Source organism: Ambystoma mexicanum, chromosome 2p (assembly GCF_040938575.1).
Source record: "Ambystoma mexicanum isolate Mex_15411 chromosome 2p, UKY_AmexF1_1, whole genome shotgun sequence".
NCBI lineage: Eukaryota > Metazoa > Chordata > Amphibia > Caudata > Ambystomatidae > Ambystoma > Ambystoma mexicanum.
The window spans coordinates 433,451,431-433,471,089 of record NC_090923.1 but is presented as its reverse complement, the minus strand read 5'-3'; the positions used below and the strand labels follow the sequence as shown (position 1 = coordinate 433,471,089).

At 47.2% G+C, this 19,659-nt stretch overlaps 1 protein-coding gene across 2 annotated transcripts in view; it reads left to right on the top strand.

The window, feature by feature from the left end:
* Nucleotides 1-19,243, top strand: part of SUCLG2 (succinate-CoA ligase GDP-forming subunit beta) — a 732,334-nt gene extending 713,091 nt beyond the window's left edge. For both annotated transcript variants that reach the window (XM_069643788.1, XM_069643789.1), the window contains exon 11: nt 17,712-19,243. In XM_069643788.1, coding sequence (XP_069499889.1) covers nt 17,712-17,827 — 116 coding nt within the window. In that variant the 3' untranslated portion in view covers nt 17,828-19,243. The remainder of the gene's footprint in view (nt 1-17,711) is intronic.
* The last annotated feature ends 416 nt before the right edge of the window (nt 19,244-19,659 follow it).

Below are 19,659 nucleotides of genomic sequence, written 5' to 3'. Positions count from 1 at the left end.
ACAATGGTGACTGCAGACCAGTCTGGTTTTATACCAGGGCGCTCCACCTCATATGGGCTGAGGAGGATGTTTGGGTTGATCACGACTGTGCAGAAGGTAGGACTCCGTGGTGGCAGCACTACTGGACGCCACCAAAGCATTTGATTCTGAGGAATGGCCGTTCCTATTCTCCGTGATGCGCTGTATGGGGCTGGGGGAGCAGCTCATAGCACTCGTGTCATTATTCTACACAGGCCCGGTAGCCAAGTTAAGGGTGAATGGTCAACTCTCGCCAAATATAGCGCTGGATAAGGGGGACGCGGCAGGGCTGCCCCCTCTGCCCCTTTGCTGTTTGTTCTGGCAATAAAGCCACTAGCCGAAAGGATAAGAGAAATGCATCTACATCGTGGAATCCAACTGTACACTCAGAGTGGTGATATCGTTGTACGCAGATGATATGGTGCTGTTTATTAGGGATCCCAACACCAACCTAGACCCAGTCATGCGTGATGTGCAGCGATTTGAGGATGTTTTGGGGCTAAAAGTAAACGCTGCTAAATCGGTCCTTCTGCCACTGACGGATAAGGCGGAACAGTATCAGGATGGGTGGGGTTCTAGTGGCACATGACCCAGACCCGCTTTCTAAGGATTAATATAACATATTGTAACGTGGCAAAGGTGGGGTTTCTCCTTTACTGGTATGGGGAGCAGGGAGATGGAAGAGACGTGGAGGTGGAGAGGGCGATTGCGGCACCAGCCTTCTTGCAGTCTGTCATCCTCACAGCGTTGAGTAGGGCACATTGACCACGCAATATGGTAGATATAACCTGCAGGGCTTGGACCTGCAAAGAACGTAAGACCAGGGTGAAGGTCCTCTACTCCCCAAGGCTCTCTGTGATACATATCCCCGACATCCCTATCACTGGCGACGCGGGGTATGTGTTTCTGATGAAGAGACTGAGAATGACACACTTTGGGGAGCTTTTCCCTGACGGGGTATTTATAGCATTGGAGACACTAAAGGAGAGGCGGGTCCGTGCTGGATATATTCATATATTATACGCTGAGGGTGGCCATGCATCAGCTGTTTCCAACCTTCCCCTGGCAGCCACAGATCACTTGCACACTGGATAAACTGCTTCAGGGGGGTCTTGGCAATAAGGTAACTTCAGGATTTTACGCCAGGAGTCTCAATTCCAGGGAAGAAACAAAAGCCTCCACTGGGAAGAGATGGGAACAGACCCTGGGCCGAGAGATCCCGGAGGAGACCTAGAGGTACTGCTGTGAAATGACAAGAAAAGGGGCCATCAATGCGAGATTGAAACTCTACTATACACCGGCCCAATGGATACTTCCGAGAAACCTTGGGTGGGTGCACCAGATGCGGCAGCGCACTGGCTGACTTTCTCCATGTGGAATGGAGCGGCCCTAACATACAGCAATTCTAGGAGCAGGTGTTCGAAACGATAAGCGGTGTCACTGGGCAGGATATAGAACCAAATCCACTGACGGCGCTGTTGGGCTATACGAAATTGAGCCCCAAACATGCACGAAAACTGGTTTGTTTGCTCTCTGTACTGACCAAGCGGTGGGTGGCGATGTTGTGGGGTGGGAAACAGAACCCCACGATAGCTCAATGGAGGACAAATCTTTTCTGTAATGACATGGAGAGTGGCTGGGGCTCTCTGACCCATAGCCAATGCAGTGATAGGCGCATGTGGGACCCTTACATGCAATTCCTGATCAGTCAAACCGACGAAGGAGGGGCGGGAATCGCCACACCATAGCTTGATCTGTTGAAACTTGTAGCAATGTACTACAAGCTACAAAACCATTATATTAAAAAAAGACCGTCACAAGGGGGTGTTTATACAAGAGACCTTCTAAGACACTTAATGCGGAATTCCAAGAAAGAAGAACCAACAAGGCACTATATGATACGAGTACAAACCCTGAAGTAGTAATTAAAAATGATGGGCGGTACCATGGGGTGGGGAATGGGGCTATGTGATTGACACATTGGTGCTGGTTGTGTTTTAAATGGCAATAAATAAAATGTAAAAGAAAATACAAAAAATGACTGCTTGTACTTTGAAAGCATACACTTTAATATTAGCAAAATCATAGAATGCGGATGATAAAGAACTTTTACTCTGTGAATGACTCAAGCATTACTATTTTTTTTTTAAAAGGTAAACATTACATCCCAGGCTCACTAAATATATGGAGCCTCTATCCGTATCCTTGTTTCCTCATTATACAGCGCAGTGTTCTTTCCTAGTAACACGGGAAAGGGGCCTGTTTCACCACAATCCTCGATGTAATAATCAAACCAACCTATACACAATGCCACTTGGTCTTCCACACCTTCCACTCACTCTTCACTCCCCACTCACACATTCATCACGCCCTCAAACACTCATATTCCCCTTTCGAACCCCACTTGATTTTCTCTGCTAAAGGTGTGCTTACTTCCACATGTTCTCCCGAAATACACCATCACAGGGTCCCATCAATGTCCTGCACAATCCGCGGACAGCACCCCGCTGCAAAGAACAGACAGGAATGTTCGTAACACTGCTCCTGTAAACCCCTTCAAGGTGCGCACAATGGGACTGGTCGGTGTAGGTGGGCACAGTCCCTGCGCATGTGCAGCCAGGAATCCTACATCCTTGCGAAGGAGTCTGGGATCAAGTTAGGGTGACCAATTTGTAGAGTATCCTCTCACACCAGAAAAAAAGAAAAATAACCTGCTATTGAAAAAGGCTTGGGGCACCCTTTTGTGAGAAGAATAGCTTTATTTTGTATACAAAAAGGAGAAGGTCCAACAGGGTTATAAGTCCGCTGCCATAGAGCTCTCTCTCTTCTTCAAAGCAAACTGCGGGTTATAACTGTGAAAATAGGCATTCATGATGTGTACAATACACAGGGTTCATCCCCCACCCTCATTGTCTACTGCCTCTTTACATACTAATGATCACATATAGACCCCAAGGTTATTGGTCACAGCTTCTCTGACTCAAACGTCTTCACACGTGGGTGACAATCTCTTCACCTTGGGTTACTGTAAAATGATTGGTTAGGTTTTTGAAGACACTGCCCTGGCCTGTGACCTAATCACGTGATGTGCACCTGGTCTGCAGCATGGCCTCAGCGGTTAAGCTCAAGGTCAGTCTGGGTCTTGCAAATAATGCATCCCTTTTCTCATCCCAGACACGCAGACGTCCCCATCGTGCCTCCCAACCGTAATCTTGCAAGAGTTGGAATCATCATTTGCTCTCCCCGGTACAAATCAGACTTTGTTGTCCTCTGCTCTCCACTTATCACCTACCCCTCCCAAAGGGCAGGCCTGGGTTTCCTCCTGCAGGTTCCACTAATAAACTTAAACAGTGAAGGATTTAGAAGTTTTACTTGTGGGCATCTGGCAGTTCAAATGGGATGACCATTCTCCTGGGCAACGCTGATGTCCTAAATCTCTGCTCGTGTTTTGGCAGCTCGAGACCTCTGCTCTCGCTCCCATGGGCTTGTCCTACACAAGCGGCTGCAGTCCTTACTCGTGGTGGGCCATTCACATTCCTGTCTATGTTCACAAGTTGTACCAAAATGCATCAGTATGTGTGTTTGTGTTCCCTACCTCGCCCGGGGTGTGGGAGAAAGTTTCGCCCATGAGGCCTCATTGTTTTGTGCGCCCAGCACAGCTTTTTGAGGATTAAGGCCTACCATCAACATCTATTTTGTATGCATGTCATGCACATGCAATGTATGTGGCTCAGAAATGGAGGTGATCTTCCAGCGATGGCTACTAGGTGGCGTTGTGGAATGTGTGACTTGGCTCAAATGGACTTTCCTACTGGCGGGGAAGTCAATGACCGATGCATCCCGTTGGCTGAAAAAGTTCGGAAGATTATGCCTAGATGAGGGATCTATGGGCCAAAGGGCTAATCTATCAGCAGCAACATTTGGAATGGATTGTGTCCTCCCACGTATTACTCATCTTATATTTCCATATCCAGCTTCGAAAATGTTTTCCCCAGCAGAGGGTGCTGCACGTCGATGCATGTCGACTCGATGTCCCTCGGAGGCCTCTGTCTCGAAGTCAACTCATCGATGGTATAAAGCATCGTGGGCTTCAGTTCCTTTTTTCTGCAAAAGCTATTGCTTCAGATACGGTGCGCTTCGGTTCCCTACGAGAATCTTTGATCAAAATCATTAGAATGGCATCATCGTCGGCGTCTTCAACTCCGAGATCAGGGTTTAAGAAGTGCCTGGACTGTGGAGCGAAGATGTCCCTTACGGACCCCCATCGGGTGTGTCTGTGCTGTCTGGGTACCTCTCACGCTACCTTTAACTGTAAGGCCTGCCCATGGATGACGGTGAAAGCCCTGAAAGAGCAAAGAGGAAAACTAGCGGCAGGTAGGTCTGAATCCCCATTGACGACTCCATCGAATAGAGTCTTCAGATAAGTCGAGAAATATTTCTCCTCGTCGAAAGAAGACAAAAAGATCAAGATCACGCAGTGGTTCTCACCACTTGTCGTCTTCGCGACATTCAAAGAAAAGGTACCATAGGTTGTGGTCATCGTTGTAGAGTTCCTCCCCAGAATGGGTCAAATGCCTGATGAAATCAGCCTCTCCGGCTGGGTGGGAAAAATTCAGAGTAAAAATGATGATAGTTCGAGAATGCAGCCTTGACCCAATCGAAGAGTCATGAAAGCCATGCCCATGTCGAAAAACTCAACAAGAAAAAAGATGAGGGCAAAACCCATGCTCCCTCGGGCCCGGGAGGCAAGGAAAAATCTCCTTAAGAGCGGTCGAAGAATCCATCGAGGTCGAAACAAATCTCCTTTGTGGAAGAAGTCCTCAACACCATCAGCGCCAAAGGACTCATCGGGCCCTAAAAAGTTCACGATGCCGCAAGCTTCGAAGCCCTCGAATTTCGGCGTCGCCATCGAGGATTACTGAAAAGACGTATACACCACTACCAAGAAAGGATTTCTTTGAATCACTTTATTCTATTTATGAGGAGGTAGGACATTCCTCTGATGATTCACGTCCCTTTGGCCTACAGTATGGAACACCTGGGGTCCCTGAACCCTTGATATCTGAGGAATCGAGGATTAAAAATCTACAGGGGTCCCTGCAAAATGCAAGTGGACTAGATACTTTCCCAGAATTAGAATTTTGGAAACCTGATCCTGCTGACCATGCAGATGGGTCTTACAGACTTTTAATGTCCAGGGTGGTGGAATAGATGGGGTGGAAAAAAGACCCACACCAATATATGAGCAGAATGATCTTACAGATATCCTAGATGTAGCACCCCAGGAGGGTCCTATTCTTCCTTTTCATGTGTCTCTGCAAAGGCGAGTAAATACAAACTGGGAGACACCAGAGTTAATTGTGACAGTAAATAAAAAGCTAGGGCATCCAGTAGTGACCCCAGTTATCTGACAAAACATCCGACTCCTGAAGTTTTGGTAGTGCAGTCTGCCACATCCACCTCAAAACAAAATGCATACCCAACTATTCCCCCAGACAGAGATGACCAGCATTACAACGCTTTGGCCAAGAAAGTTTTCTCTGCCTGGAGTATGGCCCTAAAGTCGGTTAATGCTACGTGCACGTTGGCAGGTTCAATTAAACAATTTGGCAATGTATAGCAATGGCGGCTGAGCATTTCCCCAAAGGAACGGAAGAGACAGATTTTTAAATCTAGTCAAGGATGGGAAGGTCGTGATGTGCAAATACCTCCAGACAGATCTCGACACTGCTGACTGTATCAGCAGGTCAATGGTGGCTAGTACAGTAAGGCGCTGATTTGCCTAGTTATAGTCCGGTTTTGCTCCAGATGTGCAAACCAGACTTCTTATCATGCGCTTTGACGGCACACATTTATTTGATAGCAAGGCTGAAGAATGCCTGGATAAACTGCAGACCTCCAAAGCAGCAGCCAAATCCCTTAGTGCTGGTATTGACGGCCACGAAACCGCCCCACCGGGACACCTTGGAGGGGAAGGTCCTTTTGCTTTAACTCGTCAGTCCGAAGGGGGAGACGACTGTTGAATCAAAGAGGTAAAAAAAGATTCCCCCCTGGTGGGAAGGGGAAGAGGTACTAAAACCGCCGAAGCAGTGCTACTTTACCATCAGCCACTGCCCCACCCGCTTCAAAAACTCTGGGGTCTTAGTTTACAAGACCCTGGTGGGAGGCAGACTCTCACTGCATCGTAAAGAATGGCGAGGAATTACTTCAGATGCATGGGCATTGGAAACAGGTGCCCAGAGTTACTGCCTTCCCTTTCTAAAAAAGCCTCGGTCATCCACCAGGGAAAAGCTGTTTCAAAGTTCCAGTTACGCTCTTTATGCAGGAAATCTTCACCCTGCTAGAGAAAGGTGCTATAGAACCATAGCTGTAGCGGAGAGGAACAAGGGTTGGTACTCCCTATACTTACTAATTCCCAAAATGGATGAAGGATTGAGACCCATTTTGGAACAAATTCCTCAGGAAGGACAAGTTCAAGATGGTTACCCTTTCTCAGATCCTTCAGGCCCTCCAGCTTCAGGACAGGATGGTGTCATTGAACCTTCAGGATGCTTACTTTCATGTGCCAATCCATCACAAACGCAGACAGTACCTGAGGTTCGCCGTTGGCCGTTCTCATCAGTTTCGAGTTATGCCATTTGGGCTGACCTCCACCCGAGGGTTTTCACCAAGTTGATGGGGTGGTGGCAGCGAGTCTCAGGAAAGGGGTGATTCACGTCTACCCCTACCTGGACGATTGGCTGATGAGGGTCAGTTCCCCCAAACAGGCCCTGGAACATCTCAGCCCCACCTGTCACTCCCTTCACAGACTGGGCTTCTCCCTCAACTTCAAGAAGTCCCACATGGTACCATCTCAAAAGCTCCAATTCATTGGAGGAGTCCTAGGTGCATCCCTGGGAAAAGCCTTGCCACCAGAAGTGAGTGCTCAAGACAATCTACAGATGGTCATCAAATTCCAAAGTGCCCAGCGTCTCCCGGCCTTCGACTTTTCTGGTGCCAGAAGCACGCCTGAGAATGAGATCCCTGCAGTGGGCTCTCAGGACTCAATGGTCTCAATTCTCAGGCAGGATGTCAAATATCCTTCAGGTTCCAAGCACAGTCGCCCAGGATCTCCTGTGGTGGGTCTGCAAGGACAACATTCTTAAGGGAGAACCTTTTTGGCAGCCATGGCCGGAGATAAAGTTAGTAACGGACGTCTACTCACAGGGTGGGGAGCACATATCAACAATCTGACATTCAGCAGTCATTGGTGTCCATCGGAGTCCAAACTACATATCAACCTTTTGGAGCAGAGAGCAATCAGACTTGCGCTGAAGGCCTTTCTGCCCTCTGTGCGGGGGAAAGAATGTCCTGATAATGACGGACAGCACTGTGGCCATGCAATACCTCAACAATAGAGGAGGCGTAGGGTCACTAACACTATGAAGAGAAGCAATGCAGCTCTGATTCTGGGCAATTCAAGAAGGAATCTGCCTATCTGCAGTTCACCTAGTCGGATTAGAAAATATTGCGGCAGACGCTCTGAGCAGGCAGAGCAGTCTCCCACTGTTAGGGAGAATTCTCTTATAAGGCTAATTTCCCAAACCTAGTGGGTTCCCCCAGCAGCTTTGCTGGATTTTTTTTTTCTCTCCTGCTAAGAGTGAGACTCTTTTACTCCCACTCTTAGACATGATTGGAGGTATGTCTTTGACTTGTTATGTGCTTATGGGCTATGGGGTTTTCCTTTTTACTCCATAGGGTATCATCTGTTTTTCTGTATGTGTGGTACACAGCACCCTCAGTGCAGTACCACAGGGGTGTCACAGTGACCCCCAAATATAGACTCCATACCCTGGGACTGACTACTGTCTCCCAGGGCATGTAAAGTCACCATTGGCGTTACTAGTCCAAAATTGTGAACAGAACCAGTACAAACCATCATATTGTGGAAGTACTGGTAAGGGGTAATTCGATTGCCCCTGGGTCTGTTTTCTAGGGGGCACTGTCCTGTCCCCCCTCGTCGAGTTTCTGACTGGTGGCAGTGGTTACCACGCAAAATATTCCTCCGGAATATTCTTTATGGGATTTTCCCATTGATTTTAAACGCACCACTTTTTGGTGCAATGTTAAAGATACCGCTGGTTTATTTATTTAATATTAAATAACCGGTTGGGTCTTTTTGCCAGAACTCTATTCTAAAATGGCGTTTGTGTCCGTCTCTGTAACTCTGACCAAGGTCGAGCCCTTTGTTCCACTATTTTGGCGGGCTTCTCCACAGAAGCCCTCCAAATGGTGCCACTCTGGGTTCCACAGGAAGGGTGAAGGGGGGAATTGGCACCCTGGACTGCATTGCCTTAGCAACCCAAGTCGCACTCTACTCTGATTGGCCCAGTGGTGAGCCGCCGGCTCACCACTTAGCATGTGTGATTGACAGGCTGATGAATGGGGGTTTTTCTGCATAAAAGCAGGGTCTTTGGGACTAGAACTTCAGAAGTCGCCACAGGACCTAAGAATCCGAAGAGGGACGAAGCTGAGCCATCTGCCACGACGACACCACCGGTGAAGCCCTGCTGCAGCTACCTCACCACTTTCCCAACGACGAGAGAAGATCTTCTGCTGGACGAGTCTTCTTCCTCTGAACTGGTGGGACCAACCAGTTCACCCTTTTCGCCTTCCAAAGATGGCTCTTGGTCGAATCGCCCGTGCCAAGCACCCCGGCGGCTGGATAGCCAAGCTCACCACTTTTGACTGCGAATAAAAGGACTGCACCTTTTAATCGGGAACTCCGTGGCTGGTTTCATCCCTGTGCAGTGCAGAGACTCCACGTTTCCTCCTCGACGAGACCTTCTCTTCCCCTGGTCGGAACCACGAACCTCAACCACTGCCAGGAACAACTGCCCCCGCTGGAGCTTCCTTCCTCTTAAGGTACTGTGTCCTGTCTGGCCTCCCCTTTCTACAGATTGCTAAAGGTGACCCTTAAATCCTTGGCTTCTAAACTGGTGTGGCTCCAAGCCTTCTAACTATATCTTTTGACTCACCCCAACCTCTTTTGAGCACTCTGCAAAGACTTTAAACCGTGTGATCCTGGGCACATTTAGCTTTGCTCCATTTAAAGTGGGCCTGGCCTATGAATTTTGGCTCTACAGTATAACCTGCCTTTCTCCCCTTGTTCTGAACTCTTAAGTGTTGGGAACTGTTTTATAAGCGCTCACTTCTGTCTTAACAAATAGTAGTGCTTCAACCCTGACTTGTCTGATAGTTATCAAGGGAGGTGTGTATACTTACCTGACTGTGTTAGATTACTTTTCACTGAGAGTGCTAGTGTATTACCTAAAGTGTGTTTTAAATAAATAACTATATACTTTTTATACAAAGCTCTGGTCAGTGTTTGTTTGCTCTACTGTGTTTTGGCCCTATTGTGTATACTCTGCATGCTGCCCCACTCTTCTTGAGAGAGGTCTGACTGCTCAGCCACAGCTACCAGGTAAATCTGGGTGGTGCAGACTGCTACCAAATGGGTTTACTGCTGCTCCTGTAGTCTTAATCTTTTTGCAGTGTTACCCACGGAACTGCACAGGATTCTGCCTAACACCCACAAGTGGGAACTAGCTCAGGAAGTCCTTCAAGAGATCTTCACCCTGGGGAACCCCTCAAGTGGATCTGTTTGTTACTGGTGTCAACCGGAAGTGCGAGCAGTACTGCTCAAGGGAATTTCACCTAAGAGGAGCTTTAGGGGACGCATTCATAGTGGACTGGGAGTTTCCATTCCTGTATGCGTTTTCTCCAGTCCCCGTCATTCCTCAAGTCATCAGGAGGTTGAGGAGGTTCAGGAAATCTATGATCCTAATTGCTCTGGATTGGGCCAGGAGGACGTGGTACCCAGACCTTCTGAATATGTCCATCTGCCCTCTAATATGTCTCCCACAAAGAGAGCACCTTCTCTTGAAAGAGGAGGATCGGGTTCTCCATCCAGAGGTCAAGACGCACAACCTTCACTCATGGTTTCTAAGAGGTTGAGATACAAGAATTGGGACCTCCCGAACGATGTAATAGAGATTTTGCTTTTGACCAGAAGGCCAGCGACAAAATCCTTGTACCGCTGCCGTTGGAACAAGTTCTGCAGCTAGCGCATGGAAGCGGTTTCTATTTTGAAGTGCTCCTCTGAACAAGTATCTTTCTCCAGCATTGGATCTTTCATGGATTCACATGCTTTGAATATTCCCCGTCGTCAGGCTGGGAATCCCCGGTACATTATATAGACCCTTTCCCGTAGGAAAACTTTTTCGACGCTTATGCGTCCTATCCACCTCGTTTTGTATCATGCGTGCCCGTACCGTCAGGACGTCATGATATAAATACAGGCCCCGCCCCCGCGCTCCCTCAGATTTCAACCGTCTTTCAAAGTAGTGGGATCCTCGTGTTTACTACTAGTGAAAACTAGGTTGTTTTTTATTTTTTGTCTGTTTCGCGTAAGCGAAGTTCAAATTCTGGAGAATTATGTCTGGAAAGGCGTTATTTCGCCCATGTGCAACCTGTGGCCTCAAAAAGGTTTATGAAGGAGACGGCCACATGGACTGTATCTACTGTCTCCACCCGCACCACACGGCGGATACATGTGAGATATGCCAGGGTTTCTCCCAAAAAACCCTTAAGGACCGTAAAAGAAGGCTGGTCGACTGGCTTAATGACGGAGCGGGTGCCTACCCGGCTTCGGAAGTTGGCTCCACGGCCTCCAGGAGCAAGTCGGAGCCTCCATCGAAGAAGGTGCGGCCAGCAGAAATTCGCGCTGAGGACAAGCATAAGGGAAAACATGCTGGATCCTCCTCATCACATAAAAAGCCCTCCTCCTCCTCATCATCTAAGACGGAGAGGCTAGCGCTGTCTAAATCCTCCTCAGGGGACCGTCCCAGGTCTTCCGTGAGTCGAGAAGCTTCAGCCGGGAAGTCGGCATCGAAATCGACGACGAAGTCTAAGGGCTCGACGACGACGACTTGCTCGTCGACCTCGGTGTCATTGACGATGCCTATTACCGTTCAAGCAGCAGCGGTTGGGATTCCTTCGTCGACGGAGACTCAGTCTATGGCTTGGCTGCCTGAGGTCTATGACCCGATCCCCCCTGAGGTCTTACTGCAGCCAGACACGGCCTGCTCGGCGGAAGGGGAAGGTGACATGGTTCTGCAGCCATCGGATTTAGGCTTACGGCCTTCCACGTCGACGACGACGGCGACGAGTGCGAGCGGGGGTATGGTACCTATATCATCCACGTTACTGACCCCCCAGACGGTTTTGTCTCTGGATGTGCTTAATACTCTTCAGAAGCTACTACAGCGGCTGGATACGCAGTTCCCTCAACCTGGGACGTCATCGTCACTTTTGTCTGTACCTTCCGTCGACGAGCAAACTTGTACGGCTCGCTCGTCGACGAAACACCCATCGGCTCCCCAGGCGGTGAAAGATCGTCCTCGAGCTCAGGAGGAGGGTGAGTTGTCGGAGTCCGACTCTATACGTGATGACTCGGGGTCAGACATCTCCCTGTCACCGTCGAGGGACCCGACATGGAATTCGGATGTAGAATTGGAGTCTACGAGGAGCCAGACACAGCCATCTCCCCCTGATGATGTGGGAGCCTTCCATGCAATGATGGGGAAAGCGTGTTCCGAATTCGGCTTGATTCCTGAGGAGCAGAGGAAAGACTGTTTCCTTTTTGACCATATGGGTCAAAGGAGAAAATCGGTATTTGCCATCCCAATCCTTGACCACGTGTGGCAAGAAGGTCTCAAGACGATGCGCCATCCGTTCTCGGAACCAGCCATAAAGGGACGGATCGAGAAAAAGTTTAAAGCTCCGGAGTCCACTCCAAAATGTCTAACATCACAGCCTCTGTCTGACTCGGTGGTGTCGGCGGCAGCGGCTAGGAAGGCCAGGGTCCAGCAAAAATGTTCAACGCCACCGGAAAGCGAGGCTAGGAGGCAGGACGCATTTGGAAAGAAGGTGCTCTCGGTCGGAGCGACGACAGTAAGAGCAGCCAATTCCTTAGCGATCGTGTCACGATATGATAGGGAAATGTGGCACAAATTAGCCCCTATCCTAGAACACCTGCCAGACGAACACCGGAAAGCAGCTATGTTACTGGTGCGGGACGGCGAAGAGGCCTCGAACCACGCTATTAATATCGCAGTTGACCTAGCAGAGTCTGGTTTCAAACAAATCAACCATGGAGTAGTGCTTCGTCGACAAGCGTGGCTCAAATGTACTACTTTCCGTCCTGAAGTACAGTACAAAGTCCTGGACATGCCATGCGAAGGGGAGCACCTGTTTGGCGAAAAGGTTGATGAAGCGCTGAAAGGGATGAAAGAAGACACGGATACTGCTAGGTCCCTCGGCGCCCTTCAAACGGGTAGAAATGTTCGCTCTTTTCGCCCCTTCAGAGGTGCTTCTGGAAACTCCCGCTTTGGAGCCTCGAGGGACCGTGGATTTAACAGGCCCTCCTACTCTTCACAAGGGTTCAGACGAGCGTCCCAGTCGGCACGTGGAAGCAGGGACTATCAAGCCTCCAGGCGGCGAGGCTCAGGTCCGTCGTCAACGAAGAACAAGCAAACCAGCAACCAATGACGGCCTTCGGAACGTCCTGGGGGGTCGAGTCTCTCATCACTTCGACCGATGGAAATGCATCACCAAAGATCGATGGGTCCTAGACACGATTCGCATGGGTCATGCGCTGCAATTCAAAGACAAGCCTCCGCGTCTTCCTCCTTTATTCTCGACACAGCCCCACCTCCAAATCCTACGACAAGAGGCGGCGCTTATGTTGCGAAAAGGGGCGGTAGAGAGAGTTCCTGTGGCACAGGAAGGCCAAGGAGTTTATTCCAGGTTCTTTGTTGTCAAAAAGCCAAACGGCAAATGGAGGCCCATTCTCGACCTGAGGGTACTCAACAAGTGGCTAAAGAGCCAAAAATTCAAAATGCTAAAACTCCAAGAGGTTATCAGATCGGTGCAACCCATGGACTATCTATCATCACTAGACCTTCAGGATGCTTATTTTCACATCCCAATACGCCCACGACACAGGAGATATTTAAGATTCGTCGTCGGGAGAAAGCATTTTCAGTTCAAGGTCCTCCCGTTCGGGCTCAAGTCCTCCCCCAGGACGTTCACCAAGTGCTTGGCCCCTATAGCGGCCCATTTAAGGAAGGATGGTCATCATGTCTATCCATATCTAGACGACTGGCTAGTCAGAGGGTCATCCAAGGAACAAACACGAGACAGTCTACGAGCCACAATGTCCATCTTACAGGAACTGGGCTTCGCAATAAACTTCAACAAGTCCTCAGTAGAGCCTTCGAGGACCTTGGTCTTTCTAGGAGCGGAGTTTCATACACACACAAGCCTGGTGAAACCATCCAGCGAAAGAATTCAGAAACTTCAAAACAAGGCGTCGGAATGGAGAGGCGGTACCAAGGTCTCTGTGCGCAAGTACATGTCCCTGCTAGGGACCATGTCGTCCTGCATTCCGTTAATAAACAACTGCCGTCTGTTTATGAGGCCTTGCCAGGAATTTCTAGCGGACCGTTGGGCGCAGAGCAGAGGTCGCTGGTCCGACAGACTGATCGTCGACGAACAACTAGTTCAAGCACTCGGCTGGTGGAAAGTGTCTACTCATCTAACGAAAGGGATGCCTCTACTGGAACCAGAGTTCCAAAAGACGGTGGTGACGGATGCATCGCTGAGCGGATGGGGAGCTCATCTGGATATGTTACAGGTACAAGGCCAGTGGTCTTTGCAGGAGTCCTCCCTGCATATCAACCTGCTAGAACTGAGAGCAGTGCGATGGGCTCTGAAGTCTTTTCTTCCGCAACTGAGGGACTCGGTGGTGCGTGTCATGACGGACAACACCACTACGATGTTCTACTTGAGGAAACAAGGAGGGACACGTTCCAGGTCCCCATCGACGGAGGCACAGAAAATCTGGCATTGGGCCCTGCAACACAACATGCAAATCTTAGCGTTTCACCTACCAGGAGTGAAAAACGTGGAAGCCGATGCCCTCAGCAGAGAAATGAACGAAGTTCACGAATGGGTGCTGAACGACCAACAACTTCAACAAGTATTCAAGGAATGGGGACACCCTTCCATAGACCTGTTTGCAACGAAGAACAACAAGAAATGCCATCAGTACGCAAGCAGATGGCCTCAGCAGGGCTCACTGGGGGATGCGTTCTCATTCCCATGGACGAACAAATTCCTGTACGCATTCCCTCCTTTTCCCCTTGTCCGGAGGACGTTGCAATGGATCCTCAGGTACCCATGTCGGGTAATTCTGGTGGCCCCATACTGGGCCAGACAGGTGTGGTTTTCAGACCTACTACACTTAGCGGCGGCGGAACCGATGAGATTCCAGAAGACCCCCGACCTTCTGTCTCGACAGGAGGGTGTCGTTTGGCATCACGACCCGGACAGCCTCAAGTTGACGGCCTGGCTCCTGACTTCGCCGAATTTGGTCGGCTAACGATTCCGGAGGACTGTCAACGTATCCTGCAAGCGGCAAGAGCACCTTCCACAAACGCCTCATACGCGTACAAATGGAAAAGGTTCTGTCAATGGTGTGAGGATCAACCAGGTTTGGCCCCGCAATCGATTAGGCCGGAACAGCTCCTTCCATACTTGCTGTTATTAGCTCAAAAGGGCCTGTCGGTGTCGTCAATAAAAGTACACCTAGCAGCCATTTCCAGGTTTACTCGTCGACGGCACTCGGCACCATTGTTCAGCGACCGCCTGATTAAGCACTTCCTTAAAGGCCTCTTTCGGAGTTTCCCTCCAGAGAAGAAATTTCCACCGGAGTGGAGCCTCAATCTGGTCTTAACGTCTCTTATGAAACCTCCGTTTGAGCCAATGTCATCATCGTCTCTAAAGTTTCTGTCGTGGAAATTGGCCTTCCTGGTGGCCATCACTTCAGCCCGACGTATTTCAGAAGTTCAGGCTCTAATGGTGGACCCACCATACTTACGATTTTTCAAGACCAAGGTAGTCCTAGCCACTAACCCACAGTTCATACCAAAAGCTCCTTCGGTGTTTCATAAACACTCTTCTATCGTGTTGCCTACGTTTTTTCCGGAGCCATGCTCGGGAGCGGAGCGCATGCTACACACATTGGATGTAAAAAGGGCTCTCAAGTTTTATCTTCATCGTACGCAACCGTTCAGAGAAACGAGACAGCTGTTTGTGGCCTATGGGTTGGGTGCTAGAGGAAAAGCCATTTCAAAGCAAGGACTATCAAGATGGGTGTCATCTACCATTTCGTACTGCCATTCCAGGGCAGGGAAGCCTCTTCTACGACGGCCAAGAGCTCATTCAACTAGAGCAGCGGCATCGTCGACGGCACTGTGGGCCGGAGTCCCTCTAGGGGACATCTGCATGGCGGCTACCTGGGCGGCTACACACACCTTTACCCGCCATTACTGCCTGTCGCAGCAACATGCCGAAGACACCCGGATGGGACAGGCGGTGCTTCGACACCTATTCCAATAAGGTAAGCCCCGGCTGAGGGGTTACATCCTGTGGAATTTATGACTGTATGTGGTTCGTTTTCCTATGTTAACGATTACTGATGTATACATGATCATAGGGAACGGCCTTTGCGAAGAAAGTATATGGGTTTGCATGCACGCCTCCTCTTGGGGGTGGTACTGCTATGTAATCTATTCAAAGCATGTGAATCCATGAAAGATCCAATGCTGGAGAAGGGAATAGTTTCTTACCTGTAACTCCATTTCTCCAGCATTGGTATCTTTCATGGATTCACATGCGCCCACCTGCCTCCCCTGAACATGCAAACCGGTTCCCCCACTACTTTGGGGGCCGAAATCTGAGGGAGCGCGGGGGCGGGGCCTGTATTTATATCATGACGTCCTGACGGTACGGGCACGCATGATACAAAACGAGGTGGATAGGACGCATAAGCGTCGAAAAAGTTTTCCTACGGGAAAGGGTCTATATAATGTACCGGGGATTCCCAGCCTGACGACGGGGAATATTCAAAGCATGTGAATCCATGAAAGATACCAATGCTGGAGAAATGGAGTTACAGGTAAGAAACTATTCCCTTCTTCAAGATCGCACTAGTGATACAATTCTTAAAAGGACTGACAAATACATTTCCTCCGGTCCCATTGCAAGTCCCAATTTGGGACTCAACTTGATGTTGAAATGTCTAATGTGTGCCCATTTTTAGCCTATCCATTCCTGTCTTTTAAGGTTATTTACTTTAAAGACCGTGCTTTTAGTGGCCATCGCAATACCTCGAAAAGTAAGTGAACTTCAGACCTTGTCCTGCAAGCCTCCTTATTCAATCTTCTTTAAAGACAAGGTGGTCCTTAAGGTTAAACCTACCTTCTTACATAAGATTGTGTCTGAGTTACATTTAACTCAGAAAATAGCCTTAATTTTATCCTCCTCATCCTGTAAAGGAAGAGCGAAAGGTTACACAGGCTTGTTCCAAGGTATGCACTAACTTTCTGTATCTCCAGAATGTCTAAACCAAGATTGGATGGCCACCTTTTTGTAGGTTACACGGGCCACAAGTTGGGTATGTCAATTTTGAAACAAACTTTCAGGATGGATCATTTTAGGAATATCTGAATGCTACAGATTAGCAGGAAATGATCCTTAGAGCTCATTCGACCAGGGGCATGGCTACATCCTCTGCCTTACAGAGGGGTGTCCCAATTAAAGATATTTGAGCGGCAGCCACATGGTCATCCGTACACACTTTTACCAAACAATATAATCGTGACTCTTCCTCAAGCCGGGAAGGTTTATTTGGAAAGTCAGTGCCACATTCTGTGTACACAGACCTATACAAGCACTCCTAAATTTTCATAAGTCTGAACATTCTGACTCCCTCCTCCAGGAATACATACAATGACTGCTTTGGGAGTTTATCATAAAATGAGGAATATGTAGGGGAGGACACAATCCATTTGAAGAACAAGTTACTTACCCATGGTAACGTTCTTTCGACTGGATGTTCCTCCCACGTAGCCCCATCACCCCTTCCAACCTGCCCTGCAGTAGAATTTTCCATGTGATTGCAGTCTTCGCTCTTTCAGGAGGATTAACTGCCGGATGTAGGATATCCTATACACGTAAAAAGTGGAACTGAAGCCAACAGTCGCTGTGCGTGCTTTATACCACGATGACATCGAGACAGAGGCCTCTGAGGAACATCGAGTTGACAGGCATCGACGCGCAGCGCCCTCTGCTGGGGAAATTATTTCCGAAGCAGCTAAAGCTGGATATGGAAATATCATAAGATGAGGAATATGTTAGAGGAACATCCAGTCGAAAGAACGTTACCGTGGGTAAGTAACTTTTTCTTCTGTGGCATGTTATTTTCTTTATAGTTGGTGCCTTGGCGCTTGAATGCCATTTATACTTAAGGGGGAATTATGGTGCTTTCAATAAGGCCCTAATGCTTTGTATTCTTCTTGAAATTGCCTTTTTTGAGGTGTTCCGTTCTACCGCCTGGTATAGTGTCCCTTTCTGTTATGTTTGAATATAATTGCTTTTGCTCACAAATTCAATCTGAACATCACTATGATGTGGACGTTTCAGAAATAATGAAGTTAATCCTAATATATTCTCTATGGTAATCAAAATAAAATACTATCATATGGGGACATTTTCATTTCACTGTTATCTTGTGTTCCCTACGATAGGCACTAATGTACAAGAAGCCAAGCGCATTTTGAGTGAGAGTGGACTGCCAATTAGCGCTGCCAGTGACCTTGATGATGCAGCAAAGAAAGCAGTGGCCAGTATAAGAAAACCATGATCAGGAACATCTGAAGACGATCACTGAATGTAACTGACAAATCCTCTTCAATGACGCTTATGTATGGACCACACTTACGTGTGTAGTGTCGAAAAAAAAAAACATTGCTCATTCAATGTCAATTATGTCTGATGAAAAAGTATATATTTAAGGAACTGTTGTATTTCTCAAAATGGAGAAACTGACTAGCTACGTTTTTAGAATTGTATTTGGGCGAATCACTGACTTATCAATTGGGTTTACCATTATGTAGAGCCACACTGATAAATGTTCATATATATAAGGTAGAGCATACAAGAGCGCGATCAATGCAACATTATTTTAAAAGCCCTATACTGAGACTGTTATACTGCAATGTTGTCCTTGCCATACTCCCTTTTGAAATAACTTAATTGTACAGGCTCTAAGATAGATCGAATCTGAGTAACATCTAGAGCATTGCCTTACATGAAGAATATTTCCAGTACTGTTTTGATACAGAACGTTTACCTCAACAGAGCAAATCATTTCCAGTGGCATATTTTGCTTTTTCTTTTGTAAGTGAAACATTTTATAGCTACTGTATATGAAGTCTAACTCTACTTAACATTTTCTATTAAGAGTTACCATACTGTATATATTTATAAGTCAAAAATAGCTGCTAGACATTTAAATAATCGTGTACTTTAAAAGATGTCTTGAAATTTTAATACGTTAACTTAATTCAACTGTTAAAACAGTTTGAAATGGTGTACACATGTACAGTATTACTGTATGCCAGTAGTACCCTTATGTTTTTGCCCCCGTGAATTTGGACAATTCAGTTTGAATTTTTTAAATATAATTTCGATTATAAATCGTGCTTTCCAGATAAGTTCAAGGACATCTGTAATGTTGCTGTAATGCTTTGTTTCCTTACCATATGTCGCAAATTTAAATGTACACAAGACCTCTCTGAAGACCATCTCTTACATTATAACGAAAATCCCTTTTAGTTTCATTTTGCAAGGTGAGCCGTTTTTTGCACAACATTTGGTTGAGCTATTTTGTATAAAACGCGATTCGAATAAATGGACACTTCAGGATTAACATGCCAAAATATGCTCAGTAAAAGTTTTAACGGTTATTTAAGTTTATTAATTGTTGACCACTTCTAATCATAAATCTTGAAGAAACACATACACTTATGAATTGGTAATGGAATGTAATGTGTTTGGTTGTGGGTTAAAATTATTACCAGCCAGGGGTTTTAGGCTAGAATACCCTCACATGTACATTTAATTTCGGATTGAATAGTTTTAATTTGCATTTTGAATACACCAATTATTTCTATGTTCAATGTTATCATTGGAAGAGAACTTGTTAAATTTTTGTGTATGTGCTTATAAGAATTTTCCGTCCATAAGAACCAATAAAAAAAAACCTTCCCTTTTGAAATCCTCAGATTTAATTTTCTTTTCTACTGTGTTTTTTCATGTTTGTGCCGTTTTTAAAATTCCATCCATCCCTTGACACATGATTTTTGTTTTATTATATTGAAGATTATAGTCTGATACAGTGTCACTGAAATGCAGAGTTAATGTGTGGGTATTTATTGAAGCTTATATTGGTAATATATGTGGCATTTTATGCAAACACAATTTGCTTCAGTGAATTATGAGCAGCAATCTTTTTCAAATTCGGGGGTTACTGTGAATATTATGTTTAGTGAATATCTTCCTTCCACAGATTCCTCATCTTGGATACATACCCTCCAGCATCAAGCTACCGTCTTAAAAACGTTCTGCCACCAGTGAGCACCATGCTGCTTAGCTTGACTCGACTTGGATGCACAACCATGATGCTGGACATGA